Here is a 15,623-nt window from a genome sequence, read left to right as displayed (position 1 = left end):
TTTCATGGCAGGGCTCAAGCTTCAATGCACTGGAAGGGCCATTGTAGTTACCTGACCATTCCTGTAAATGTATAAACTTGATAACTGATACACCACATACAATATTTAATTCACACATCTGTTGTTCAGTCTTCCCTGATGTGTTTTTGTTCTGTGTGTATAGGTGTTCACAGGGAATTGCAGTGACACGCACGGCCTGGCTGAATCGGTCGAGTATACTGTACGCGGGAGAAGACAAGTGGTCAGTGGATCCACGGGTGAGCCTGGTGGTCCTAAACGAGGAAGAGTTCACCATAAAAATCGTGAACGTGGACATGTCCGATGAAGGACCATACACCTGTGCGGTCCAGACACGCAGCCGGCCACGGACAACATCGGTCCACGTCATCGTCCAGGGTAACGCAGACCTAGTGTTCACCCGTAGCATGCCATGTTCCTGTTGGTACCATTAAATTCCTATATGTCTGCCTTTATGTTTGTTTCTGTGAATATATTGCTGGTAGCCACGTATTAGGGAATCTACTCTTTCTTCATGCGCAATGGCATGAGATTACTAGAGCAAAAAAATAATAATTAGTAGCAACTACAGATGTAAGTCCACAATTGTGGACCACATTTGGCTTATGGTGCATAGGATGGCCTCAGGTAGGTGCATTGGCAGAGGGGGTAGTAAACTGTGGTGCCCCTTACTTGGGTTTGGGGTGCACATGTTTGCGGTGATTAGAGAGTTACATTGGATGATTACAATTTCCAGAAACTTACATGTGGTTAATGTGCACATTCTCATCTTTTATTTAAACGCATTTTTATACATACCTTGTAGAAATTACAGCACTTTTTATAAATAGTCCCCCGATTTCAGGGCACCATATTGTCTGGTACAAATGGAATCACAGGTGTTTCTGATTAGTCAAGTGTGTTCAATTGCTTCCTTAGTGCGGGTATAAGAGAGCTTTCAGCGTCTAGTTTTCATTCTAGACGTTTGATTGCTTTTGTAGTCTGTTACTGGTGTTTGTCATCATGAGGACCAGATTGTGCCAATGACAGTCAAGGAAGCCATTATGAGGCTGAGAAATAAATTAAAAAAAAACATCAGACATGGGCCAAACCTTAGGGTAACCAAAATCAACTATTTGGAAAATTATTAAAAAGAAAGAGAGCACTGGTGAGCTCAGAAATGGAAAAAGCCTATGTACATGCAGTACTGGCTCAAATTCTGGAAACACTGTGTTTAAAGAAACGTATTACTCTTAAAACATTTATATGTGCTCTTTCTTCTGCTGTTATCTTCATTACCATGACTTTAATGTAATGACATTACTGTATGTGTCCATCAGTAGTTTGAAATGAAGTGTACCAGCCAAAAAACAGTTTTCTTTGCATGAATATTATAATTTTATGTAGACAAACACTGGCCAAAGAATTTACAAGGGAAAGATACAGCAGAGAGCTCAATTATGTGGGTACAAACTAATACATATCGGTAAGTGTACTGATTATTACTTGTTTAACACAAATTCCAATTGTTTCTTGATTTTTGTTTTATGTTGATATTACATTTATTACATATTACATTTGTAACAAAATGAGACATTGTTGAGATGAGATGAGTCAAAATATTGCAAAAAAAAATATTGAGTTGTCAAACTCATGTTTATGAATGCAGTATTTCCATCATTTGTACCAGTACTGAATTTATACAAAAACTAGAGTAGAAAAGAAATAAATGTGACTCTATGAGCTTTGTCCTAACTGTTCAGTTAAATAAATAAAAAGTCATCATGTGCCCCTGGGCAAAGACAGATGTGTATTCAAGCGGGAGTATGCAGTCTGTTGTCTTGAATGCTACGGCAGGTGCACAATGACAAGCAATATCTTTATTTGTTTGTTTGTTTGTTTTTCAGTTGAAGCATGAAGGATAACTCTGTTGAGAGTTACTCTGAGCATGAAAAGAACATTTCGGCTTTTCAGTGTTGCAGAGCTTGCACTCAGAAGCATTCAGTTTGGGGCTACAAAATAGACAGTTATGGCTTTTTACGTTATTGTTTTCTCCTATTACATTGCATTACATTCGTTTAACAGACACTCTGATCCACAGTGACTTCAAATGCAGGAGAATACTGTATGACCTGGCCAACAACATTCCCTTACCAGCAAGCATATACTCAATTCAGTTTAATTCAATTGTATCTGTGTTGTTCTTTACACAGAGAAATTGTGGCAAAGACACAAAGAACAAGACCAGGTCAAAACCTAGTATATATGGCTGGACCTAACACACTTCATCCGGCCGACCAATGGTGTAACTTCATAACTCGGCCGACCGATGGTGTAACTTCATCATTCAATCACTCAGTCGCAGACATTCACGTTTATAGGTCTGGCCCCGCTGTTGCGGTCCAGCCAAAAACAGGAAATGGGAAGATTGACATTTATATAGCATCACTAAAGAATGAATGCAAATTAACCATGATAACCAATGACAAAAATACAAATCCTGAATACATGAATATTACATCCATAACAAGCCCTAAGAGTAAAAACAGAAAATCATAAAATTAGCATATACAGAATTAATACAAAAGGTCAGATTGCTTGGGGGTGAGGTTGGGAGGTTAACCAAAATGCAGTGCAACTTCATTAAAAATGAATAGCTCTTCAGTCTGCAATTGAAGATGGAAGATTCTGAGGTCCTCACCAGCGTGGGAAGTTTGTTCCACCATTGTGGGCTAGCACCGACAGTCATCAAGACTGGAAGTAGCGACTACAGAGGGAGGGGATGGCCAGTTACTGTAGATCCCAGATTGCATATGGAGGAGATCTGGCATGGTGGAGCCGTTCCATTAATGGCCCCGTAGGCTAGTTTTAAACTTGATGTGAGCTGTAATAGGCAGCCAGTGAAGTGAGACGAGGAGGTGTGTGACATGAGCACACTTGGGAAGATTGTAGACAAGTCTTGCAGCTGTCTTCTGTGTTAGCTCTAGGGGTGTAGGAGTGGCACAGACAGGGAGATTGGTGAGAAGTGAATTTGCAATAGTCTAGGTGCAAGAGTACCTGGAACTGGACTCGGAATCATGTAGAACAGGTGGTGAGGAAGGGGCAGATTCTTTACATCTTGTTTCGTAAGATTCTGCTCTCCCAACTCAATGTCGCTATTGAGAGAAAGAGAAGGAGAGCTGATTATTTAGGGATACCCCTTGGTTTCGTGCAGCAGAAGTGCTCTGAGTTATCTCTCCTGTAGCATCCAGATTGAGGATGAGGTGTTGGAATGAATGTAGAGCACCTCAGCAGGCAGCGCCACCTACAAAATTGCAACATTGAAAAAATTCCAACCATACCGTTGCATGTACATGCACCAAATTTCATCTACGTATTCTTCCTTATTCTGAACAAATAACATCATAGTCGATTGCAATGATACTTCATTGGATGATAGAAACCCATAGTGTGGACAAGCATTCTCAGGCTCACAGTGGTATAGTGCAATATTGCCTGTAGGGAAAACAATACTATGCAAAACAATACTAATTTGCATGGGCTCCATTAGGCCACATTTTATGAAATTTGATAGGAACCTTCAGAAGCTTCCCGCCAAGTGTCCTGAGAAGCACATTCACATCAGTCCCAGATTCTTAACTATAATTAAATATGGATATACATAAATTGTGGTAAATTATATTTGACCACTCCTCCTGCAAATCCAGGCACAATCAAATTTTGTGCCATTAACACTCTGTGCTACCTGCAAAATTGCAAAAATTATTACTGTCATTGCATTTCATTTTACGCTACAGCACTTCAAATTTGCAATTTGACTATAATTATTACAGATGTACCCTTATATCCAATACACACCCAAGTTTGTATGGATGGCATTTGGATTAGGTTCTCAGCCATGACAAAGTTCCACCTAACGTGCTACAGCTCACCCTTGGTGCTTGGCCTCCGACATTTCTGCATGCAGCTATATTTCTTTTTTGTTGTTGCTCTAATTGTTAATTAATTAGCTTGTGTATCAGAATTATTGTATAATGTTGTCAACAGTTTCATTAGAAGTACATGTGTTCTGTGTTTTTAATCTTGTAGACTCCTGAAAAATTCACCGCTGGTGCCATTAGTATCCCACGATTTAGTGAAGTGGGTAATCGCATAATTAAAGCCGTTTTAAGTTGTGCTGCACCTTTGAGAAACAGTTTTTGCGGTTTTTTTTTTTTTGGTTAATCTGTGGAATTCAGTGATTGATGGGCATGTCAATTCTTAGTGGCAGTGCACTGAAGAGTGGCAGCATGAGATGTAGAAATGAATTTGGGGTGGGGGACGGGGTGGGCGGTGTTTGGGGACCACATGTGCATCCCTGCTAATTAACTTGCACGTTCGTTACAGATGGCTCAGATTTCAAGACAGATAAACGCATATATGCGTGACGTACTTTTTGAGAGATCAAGGGCTTTCATTTGCTGCCTTCCTTCCTTTGATTGGTTTGTCTCTTTGCTGGGAGGGTGCTCTGTGCTACATATTATCTTTCAGCCCAGATGACACTTCAGCTGTATTTTGTGTTGTATAGTAATGCAGAGGAGCTTTTGATCATAAGGATCTTCAGCAATTTCCACAGGCAAAAAAATGCCCCCCTGTGAGACTGCTTATATGTAGTTCAAAGTGCAGCTGAGCCTGGCTTCATATAATTATTTATTCAGGTAAAAATAGTAGGATGTATGCCATTGCTGACTATGCTTAGTAGCTGCCTATGAAAGATCTTTCTCTGACTTCACACCGTACAAGCTTGACCGTAGTGTGCGCTGAGAAAAGAAGCAGCTGGTGACACCTCATATTCTGGAGGAGAACCTTTGATGACTACCCTCCCCAATCCAGCAGTGGGGTTCTTGCAGGAATGCGGCTATGGTTGCAGATAATGGGACATCCCAAATTTGGGTGGGAATTAGCCATGTTCAGCCCCACGTTGGGAGCTAAATTTGTAAGAAAAAAAAATAGGATGCATAGTATTTGTTTGTATTTTTCAGCTAGCAGTCAATGGGATATTTGTAAAATGAATACAATTTTTCAGAAGAAATATCTTTGGGGGGGGAGGGGGGGGGGGCTGGTTTGCTCTTTAAGGGATTTTTATTATAAATAAGGAATTAGTCTATGAGGTGTGATAAGTTGTTCATTCTTGTGTATGGAAATATACTTAAGTATTCATATTTGTTTTATATTGTCTGAAAAATTGAAAAATGAAATGTGTTGAAATATGCACCGCACAAAGCAACCGGAGAGAAACAGTATTTACATTTGAGAATTTGTCTTCTTTAATTAAGAGTGTGTTTGTGGGGTGCTGAAAAAACACAAGAGCGAGACCATATATTTTGCTTTCTCTGTAGGGAGCCAAGTTTATTACTGTATATCCACAACCACTTTATCATCATTTTACCCTGCAAACTTAGGGAAAAACACATTTCAAGATAAAAACCATATGGTTAGTGGTTCCTGAGGCATGCGGATTCACGGTAACACAGAGACGAATCATACTGTATATTACAGAAAGGAAAAAATATGATATTGTTTTGGATTGAACAGTAAATCATATATCCCTTAAGAGGATTTAGTTGTTTTCTTCATTTTTTTACTGAATAGAATTGTTACTGTTTCTTGATCCACTGACCATTTTTACAGTATAAGGCCCTCCAGCACCAATCAATAACTGTCATATGAATGGCCAACACTGTGCATTGCATTAAGAACTCTGGTTTTCAAACTTTCCCTACCCAGAATTATCATATGCTTTAGATCCTACCTGGCAGCCTAGCTGCTGCTGTTTGTAATTTTCTGGTGCATTGGTATTCAAAATGGCAATAGGACTTGGAATGATAAGGGTCACATATTAGCCATGCTCAGGCTAAGCAGACTTCCTGTTTGTTTATTTTATTTTTAGTGATAATGAGCGATATCCTCTTTTCGATCATTCCTAAAGAGTAACAGTTTACGTGCCAAGGACTAGACAAGACTTCAGCCTAGATGATACAGTCTTTTATAGATGATTTCTTTTTTTAAAGAAATAAAACTATGAGTATGAGGTTAAAACACAGACACAGCTTTAATTGAAGGGTTTTTATATCCATATTGGACTAACCGTGTTGGAATTACAGCCCTTTTTATTCATAGTTCCCCCCTTTTAGGGGAGCGAAAATAATTGGACAGTAGGCTGTTCAGCAGTTTCTTGGCTAGCTGTATGTCTTTCCACCATTAGTTCATGGACAAGAAAAGACAAGGAAAGAATGAACTTTCAAATACAATGTGCTGGAGTACAGAATCAAACCAACATAAATTTTGTTACAGTCCTAATACTTTTGCATTTACAGTAACTGTATATATATTGCTTAGCTTTATTGTTCCCATTCAACCTTTTCAGTACACTTACTACTGTAGTCACACTCTTTTTCCCCATTCAACATTCTGGCCTTGGTACGTAAATCTGTACTCCAAGCAGAACTGCTCAGCAACTGCTCAGGCATTTAGCAAACAGGACGATTAAAGATTGGCTCAGTTGCCATGGCAATCAGAAGGAAGGGTTGATTGCCAGTGAGTTGGGATGCTTCAATGGAAAGTGTGTGTGGGGGGTTCAAATCTATGAAGAATTTCACCACTGGAATGCATATGCATTTTTACCAGCTGGACATGCTCATTGAAGCCATTGAATTCTTTCTTTGAAATAAGTAGCATACAAAGAGAGTGTGGCTGTATTGATTCACTCACAAATGTTTAATAGAAAGACAGAAATGACAGAATGGTGTCATTTTGATAAAACTATTCATAATATGAGGTCTGAGTTTTACTATAAATATATCATGTGTAATTTATATGCATTGCAAATTTCTTTATGCAGGGTGACATACAGTACATGTCTTATATTTAAAAGTATTATCCATTCAATCAGGGCAAGGGTAAAATGGCTGGTCAGTACACAAAATTTTCACCATTGCAAGGTTAAACTTACTGTCTTTCACCTCCTCACCACAATTAATGAGCATATAATCCTGTCATTTCAAAAAAGTAGACTGTGAATTAATACATTTATAATAACTTCACAAAGCCACAACCACAATTTCAATCAGCCATTATTACGATATTATGATTTTTGATATTTGGTGTAACCTAGATGATTCTTGCAGTGTCACTGTCACAGTGATTCTTTTTGAAAATTAATAAATAAAAAAATGAGTCAGCCTGGTAAAAGGGGAACTAATTTATATACCTCTTTGTCCTCTTCATCTCCTGAGTCCATTGACTATGTTTAACACTATTCTTGTCACCTCTCTGCCCTAACTACCACTCAGTTCTAATATGCTGTTGACAAATTTCAGCAATCCTTTCTATTTGACTCCTGTGCTTTCTAATGTTTGCCTTACATCACCTTATTGGCAAATTCCCCACCAAATGTATGTGCATGTACATATTAATTAAACACGAGAAAGGGGCTTTTCAACAGTTGCAATGTGCTAGCTATTTTTCAGTGCTTTTTTTTCCCACCTTCAACATCAGACCATGATTGTGACAAGGTGCATCAACATCAGCTCTAGGCTTGCGCAGTAGGGGGTGTAACCGATTTTGTTAGACGTGGTTTTACCTTGGCGCGTACACTTTGCTGGTGGAAATTGAGTATCGGCCATCATGTTGAAATAATTTGATCTTACGCAAAGCTTGTGGCTACTACAACATGCCACCAAAATAAACAAATGAGGAAATGAATAGAAAGCTGCTGTTCTCTGAAATACCCAAACAACTGTAGAGGTGCACCTGGACAAAATGTAAGCAATCGCAGGAATGAAATTATTTCCCCTTGTTTTAGTATTTTTGTGATGTTTATAATTGGGGCTTGGCGATAAACCATAATGAGAATTATACATTAGTATTTCAGTGCATGGATAGTCATTGGTGCCAGGTGACAATTCAGCTTTGTTTCTGTCTTTTTCTTTAAGCACACCTGACATGGCAGTGAATCTCAACTTCTGAGGCCATGTGAAATGCTGGGAAAAACATTGCCACTCACATCTATCTATTGGGTGTTGATATATGACAGGCAGTGCAGCTTCTATGTGATCAGGTGATGGTGTTTTTGATTACATGGAAGCTGCATGGCCAAGCTTCAGATTCCCCATGAACACCCAATAGAAAAGTGTCTTTTATTAGTTTTTTCTGTAAGCATTTCATGTGGCGTCTGATCAAAAAACATTTTCACTTATTACTATATTTCAAGTTAAATACGCACAGGATGCACCACCCTATTTGCAATTCACCCCCAAACAGTGAACACCCAACACCCCCAAAACCATACACAATCTCAAGCATCTCCAGTTTATGTGTAAGCTTGTGGTACATGAATTCCAGTTTAATTCTGGACTAAAGCTTTCTACATGCCTACAACTTCACCTGTTGTGACATGGAAGCTTTGAGTCTCTTCAGAATAGTTTAGCCTGACTAAGCAGGAAGTTTGAAGTTTCTTGCCCTGGTGGGCTGTAAACAGTTTCAGAAAAAAAAAACAGGACAAATCATTAAACATATTTTGAAGAAAAATGAAAAGAAGTTTCAACCTGTGATAAAAAGAAAGCAATAAAAAACAGTTTCCTTCTCTAGATAAAAAAAGGCATGCAAAAACATGAAAACAAAAACAAAAGAACATGCATCTGTTGTTCCAGAATGTGCCTCAGCAGGATAAAATTTTTCAACTACAGTGCAAAGCTTCTTCATTACAGGTGTCAAACTCTTTTTCATATCATGATAGATATTTACTGAACAAACAATTATACCGTTTCATAACCATAACCTGTACCCACAACACAGTAATGGCGTGATGTAGCCATACCAAAATTGATGTTTGGTGAGCCCATGGCAATTGTAGTCCACCTGTGAAATTGGTTTTGAAACGGCGGAGATATCAACGTTAAAAAGAACTGGTTTACATGGTAGAGCTGACTAAAGCCACTGTGCTCAATGTAATGTTATTCCATTAACCTCTATCATCCCAAAACACACTATTCCAGCCAATCTCTGACAAATGCATGTGGCACTCAAATTTTAGGTTCTTTGTTTCCCAGTTACCTGTACATTATTGCAACTCTGACGTTGTAGGTTCAATTCCCAGGTGGGGCCCGGCCATTGTAAGGTTAGAGAAATGTATTTATCCTGAATTGCTTGAATAGAATATCTAGCTTTGTAAATTAATTGTACTGTATATAAAAAATGTCTGCTGTGTAAATTGCTCTGTATAAGAACACTTTTTACATGAAAATTGGTACGAGCATATGCTTAAATTGGAATGTAGAATGTTTTCCACTTGCCAAATGTTGTGCAAATGAAGATTTGGGAAAATCATAATGTAAAAATGTAATACTTCCCAATTACACAAGTTTAAAATGGAGTAGCTCTGCAGTCTAGCTGGATTCCCCTGAAGCAGTGCTGGGGAGGAGGTGGTTTAGCGTCACCGGTTAACCTAGCTAGCCATTGAATTGTGTTAGTTGTTCAGTCAATTTAATGCTTAAAAGTGAAAAATGAGTGAAAATACCATCCATAATTATATAATCCATATTTAGTAATTACAGAGGAATTACATTTCTATTTTGCATTCAGTTGCATCTACCAGGAGGCAGAAATCATCTTCATTAGGTGATTCAGGACATGGCTGGTAGTGTGAGAGAGCTTCTCTTGGGACTCTTGTACTTTAATGTCTTTCTAGTGGGAGTGCTCTCTTCTATCAAAATTGTTTTTTGATAGCATTAAATAATAATGCAACATGTTGGCTGTATATGACTGAAGTGAATCAAATGCACCTCACCTTGGAAAAGCTTCTTTGGCAAAGCTCTAGGCAGAAAAAAGATTTTTATTTTTTTGTGGACGTCCTCAAGTGACTCCAAAGTGCTTTATAATTCAAATATAATTTAAACGATGGCTTGTAGTTACCGCACATGGATTTGCCTATTAATTCAATCAAATTCTTAAATGTATGGCCGTTCCGGTGGTCATTTTAAAAACGTGCCATTCAGTACGTTATCATGTTTAGCATGAAATATAATGCCATAAATTAAATTTTATATCATGTAACTATGTTTTTCTTTTCTCCCTATTTTAGTATGTATGTTTCAAGCAGGGCTACTCCGCCTTTGTCTTGGAAGGCCACAGAATCTCTGGGCTTATTGTTTGATTTGTTAATTATTTTTTATATTTTAATCTCTTTATATTTTAATATATTTTTTAATTGCCAATTGTGCTGCTCACGGTATCGCCTTATCACCTGCATCCACACATGGGCCATGGCTGCTGAAGGGCTTGATTGCATGAGCTAACCCTTCACCGCTGGCAATTCTCCACCCCACAGGCAGTGCAGTGCTGCAGGATAACTAGTGCCGGACAGAGGAGATATGAATTTGTCACCAACTGAAAAAAAAGTAAGTCTGTGCACCTGCTGCATTGCTTTGAGGAGCTACTGCTCTGGTACCCAGGGGTACCCTGGCCTACATATACTTGCTGCGTGCCTGATGGTGTGAATCCAGTGGCGTTCTGCCTCTCTAGACTGCCGGTTGTAGTTGGCCAGCCAGCCCAGCCTCACATCTGAGAAATGTAGGCTACAGCACCCAGCTTGCGCCCTTGATAAACAGAGACACTCAATAGCAACTTAAGTTCGCCTTTTGAAATATAGTAATATGTTGTAATTGTAAATGATCAACATATATAAACTGCTATATAAACTTGTTGGCTTCAATTAGCTGAACTGCGTACAATAAAAACATAATGGGATGGGACGGGTCGCATCAGAGTGTGGCCTCAGTTGGTTTGGGGGATGAATTTTATACCCGACCAATATTCAAGTGCAGCCTCTGAAGTGGGTTGACCACACTGTCGAATATCACCCCCTATCCCCGCCACCCCACTCCCCATTTAAATTTATGTGAAATTATCATTTCCTTACCATAGAGATTGGAGGTTAAACCAGCACAGATGCAGCTATTGAACAAATAATTTCAGCATTACATCCCATTGACTTACGACTCCTTTGAAGCTTTGAAATCCTCCCTGAGAAATGAAGAAACGGTGCGACTCTATTAAAATTGAATTTAACATGGTTTACGTCATTGAGAGGTCGGAGTATTCCAATCTGGTGGCCACACACCAAGGCAGATTCCTCTGTTGGCTGCATGACAGACTCAGATGAAAAAGCAAAGTCTCAAAGCCTTTTATTGGGTTTGGCGCCGGCTATCGGCATTGTGCCACTCCGTTGCATGCACGGTAACATGTGGAAATATGGCAGGTGAAGATACAGAATTCAATTTGAAGTAGAACATCTTTTGAATTATCAAAGAATAATATTCAGTGTGTCTCTTTCTTTTCATTCCTACAGCTATTGCAGTCCGTAACAGACATAAAACCTGACAGCAGAATTGGACCCTAAATGCAGTTCTTAGTTCACTGCACTCATATCTACAACCTTATTCAATATATTTAGCCTTGTAATTCTTAACAGCGAGAGCGAGTGGTCCAAACTGCCTAATGATGGCTGAGGCATGTCAGATAACAAAAGAAAAGATAAGGGCATTTTCTTAAGAATGGAGGGTATTCTGACATCCACGCACAAAGAGAATGTCACTGCAAATGTAATTTCATTTTATTGAATATGAATGAGATTGTAGACCCAGTAGCAGAATGTTGGATTGTAAGGTTCTGCCATACTCTTTGGGTCGTAAGTGCCTGCTAGTGTTTTCTTGTTTCTTGTTTTCTTTTTTCAAACCAAATAGTTTCTAGTCTCCCTCTGAATTTGAGGTGTTCCGTAATAGTTTTTGGCCACTTCCAATGCATCGTCATCCGCTTTCGAGTCAGGAGTGTGCATCCCAGCATGTAATGCCCCTGATTCACATAGTGGCTAGTATTCCATTAGCCCAGTGCTCCACCAGTCCAGTGGCTGTGTAGCACGCCATCTGTGTGCACAGCCATTGTAATGGAGGAATGTAGTTCACAGGCAGCTGGTGCAGGTGATCTGCAGACCCCTGACTGATGAGAGGAGTCGCTGTTGGACAGTGAGATGGGGACACCCTGCTGATAGAAACCCTCCTCCTGCAAGCATCAGTATGGGCAATTATGCACCAAGACCAAATTCTGCGTTGGCAGAGTTGAGTGTTCGATCCAAGCCTGGGAGGGCATCACTGCACGAAACCTGGACAAAGAAGGCTCCAGGATTTTAATTACACAAAGGATGCCTGACCATGATGCACTCAAGTGACTGTTGCCTAATCGCGACATCCGCTCTCATGTCAGAGGGATGATTTGGCAGAGGTGATAAGCCAATTTATCCAATTAAATATCAAGGCTGGTGGGAAAAAACTGGAAAAAACATGCCCTGCTTTTCAAACGAAAAACTAATTCGAGCCTTGGATAAACCTGGCTGGCCTATGTCAGCAAGCTGTCATTTTTTGGTGTTCAAACTGGAAATGAAACTGGGACGAATGCTTTTCAAAGGAGACAACTTTTAAAGAAGTCAAAAGAGCTCCCATTCTGTACGGATGCCTACAGAGCAGTTACATCATTTTTCAAGAATATTGCATGATTGACAGCCTGCTCCAAAAACACTATATGAAGGAGAGGACCCATAGCTGAAGTACTGTGTGTCATTTTTCATGCTGAAGCTTGGGAACAGGACATAGACACACGCAAATCCTTGTTTCAGTTTTATACGTCTTAAACTTAGAGTCGCATTTTTGAAGTAAGTGTCTGTGCCTTTGATGAAGGGAAATGGGGATTAGGTTGATGTGGAGTGAAAAATCTATGGGCAAATATCACCAGGGAAACAAGACTTGAATGAGTCCAACAAGATGAAACACTCAAAACTACAATTTTGATATTCATCCAGTTAGTGATCCTCAAACTTTGCTTATGTCTCTGGCTCTTTGAAATGAAAATACCTGTATCGGGAAGGCAGGCTGGTTATAAGTCACAAGTAAAAGATGCAAGAAAAAATGAAGCCTACTTGAGATGTTTAGTTTGTCAGTTTATGGAGCACTGATTTTGTTTAAAAGTAATGCTTTTCAAGATAAGCATTTACATTACATTACAGGAATTCAGCATTTACACCTTATCCAGAGCAACTTACACAGCTTTTTAAAATATCCTTTACATTTATCCATTTATATTACTGAATACATACTGAATTGATGCAGGTTAAGTACCTTGCCCAAGAGTACAATGGCAGTGTCCCACCCAGGAACCAAATCTGTGACCTTTAGGTTACAAGATCAATGCCTTACCCATTATACTACACTGCTGCCCATTTGGGCCTTTATTCCCTTGAGCAAAATGACATTTCATTTGTTTGTAATAAATAACAATGGTAAATATTAACTGCTATGACCTGGTTGGCTATTATTTTTTAATTTGCAAGACTTCATTTTATAGACAAATGGAAATTAGTTTAGAGTTTGTTCCCTCTGTTCCTATTTTTGATTACTTTTTGCTCCCTGAACATGAGAACTGTACCTTAGACCTACCATGTATTAATTTCTGTACATATCTTAATTTTTAAAATAATTTTTAAGTCTTCAAATGTAAAATAATACCAGAAATTATTGATTTATTAACAAATTGTGAAACTGATAATGACTGAATTACCATGTGTTGAATATATGCAATTATATTGCTAATATAATTTACCTCTACTGACTTAAATGTTATAAAAGAACTGAATGTGTTTGTATACACACAAAAGTAAATGTTGCTAGTTGTAATGCTTAGCTGACTGTTCACTGGATAAATATTCATAAAAACCAGATATAAGTACTGTCTCAAGATGAATGAGGCAAACAAAAGCTAATGCATAAGAATGCTTTATGGGTTTTTTTTCTGTTTGCATAACTAGACAGAATTGGTTTTGTACTTAAAATAACTGCTGACAAACTGCAAGGTACAGCATATTTGTACTCACGGTAGATGGTGAAATCGTAAAACACACAGCTCTAGTTAATGCATGAAAACGTCACATGGGATTTCATATTTTGGCTCGCAGGTACGTTCACGTACGCTTCCATCTCTCACTGCTCTGCCATTTAAGTCGGCATTACATGTCGGAAGCACACGTGGAGCCCTTCAGCAGTGCCCTGATGTGTCTGTGCTACATTATCGCATGCTGTGTAACAGAGCCTTAATTACCAGCTTGACCACTGGTATTAATGCATTATCCTTACTTTAATGCAGGAGAGCATTCATCTTCTATAATGCATGCAAACAGATTAAAATAAATCACGGTACCAGTTGTTAGAGCCTGCGTTTGCGCATTGATCATTTCAGCTTGTACAAAAGGCGCACTTCTTTACCTGCTCTGTGCTGTTCTTGAGAGACACTGCTGTATTTTAATCTCCTTGATAAAGACAGGTGGCAGTCATCCCACCTCATTGGTACGCAGCCATCTGAGGGAACTCTTCATTACTCTCCCAGCGATTAGGGAAATAAGACTGTGAGCATAGCGCATGCTGTTGTTTTCCCATCTGCTGGCTAAATAAGATATTTGTAACATCTATATTTTTGCTGAGCACTTCTTTTTTTTCTGCTCGGCAAGTGCTCCATAAATGCGGGGATTAGGTCTTGCTATGCAGTCTTTTTAATTGTGTTCAAAGTGCTAAGGCAATCAATAAATCAGCCAGAGGTGAAATGTGTCTTGTTTGCATTTTTTCTAATGCTGAGTAAAAACCAATTACACTGTGCTTATTTATTTATTTATTTATTTATTTATTTGTTTCAAGATGAATCCTTAATATCTCACCCAAAAAGCCTCAATATAAAATTTAATAATTCTAAGGGTCTGCATAGAAGCCTTTCACATTTTCTCCCCATATCTCATAATATCAAAAAGACCTTGTTGTCATTATTGGGCCAATAAATTGCTGACATCCAGTGGTTTTATTAGGAATGGGCCTGCACCTTTGAGAGGCTCTTGTTTTCATACCATCCCTCCAGCATCTTCTCTTTCTCCCTTTGTTTCCCTCTCTCTCTCTCACTCTCTCTCTCTCAGTTTTCTCTCTTTCTCTCAAACACAAACACATACGGTATGCATGTGCACACTCATGCAAACTGCAGTGCTAATGTAGCATGCACTATGTAGGTTAGCAGAAAGATCAGAGAGGGAGAAGTGATGACATTCTTGATACTGAAAGTGGTGACACTGACAAATCATCTGTCGGTATTGAACAAAAAGGTTGTGCCGATTGCTATCTGCATGGTGACTCGTTCAGCTGCAGCTGGTTTGTCATACAGTACATACAGCTGTCAAGGACAAAGGATGGGGGTACAATATTATGCATATGAACTGATGGATGGAACTAGAGCAGTATGAAAAAGTTACTTTGGCGTGTGATTAAATCCACATTTATTGTCCCTGCAACAGTTTGTTTACGCACTGCCAGCTCACACAGAAACCACGAAAGATACATCCCATAGGAGAAATGGAGCTTAATTAACTTTCCATTTATTAGATTTGTTGAACAGTGTCTCACCCCAGGTTTATCCTTAGAAAATGTACATTTAATCTAGGTATTACTCTACAAATCTGAAATGTCCTCATTTTTTCAATGACAATTTGAGTGTTGGAATGTCTAGTG

At 38.9% G+C, this 15,623-nt stretch overlaps 1 protein-coding gene across 14 annotated transcripts in view; it reads left to right on the top strand.

The window, feature by feature from the left end:
• ntm (neurotrimin) overlaps nt 1-15,623 on the top strand; it is a 324,623-nt gene that overhangs the window by 262,061 nt on the left and 46,939 nt on the right. For all 14 annotated transcript variants that reach the window (XR_010332427.1, XR_010332430.1, XR_010332429.1 and 11 more), the window contains one exon: nt 164-396. Coding sequence is in view for 10 of the 14 variants with exons in the window: in XM_064351097.1 (XP_064207167.1) it covers nt 164-396 (233 nt within the window). In the remaining 4 variants the exon portion in view is untranslated. The remainder of the gene's footprint in view (nt 1-163; nt 397-15,623) is intronic.

Source organism: Anguilla rostrata, chromosome 9 (genome assembly GCF_018555375.3).
Source record: "Anguilla rostrata isolate EN2019 chromosome 9, ASM1855537v3, whole genome shotgun sequence".
In the NCBI taxonomy this organism is placed as follows: domain Eukaryota; kingdom Metazoa; phylum Chordata; class Actinopteri; order Anguilliformes; family Anguillidae; genus Anguilla; species Anguilla rostrata.
Note: the sequence above shows the minus strand (reverse complement) of the source record. Positions and strands in the feature narration are given on the sequence as shown.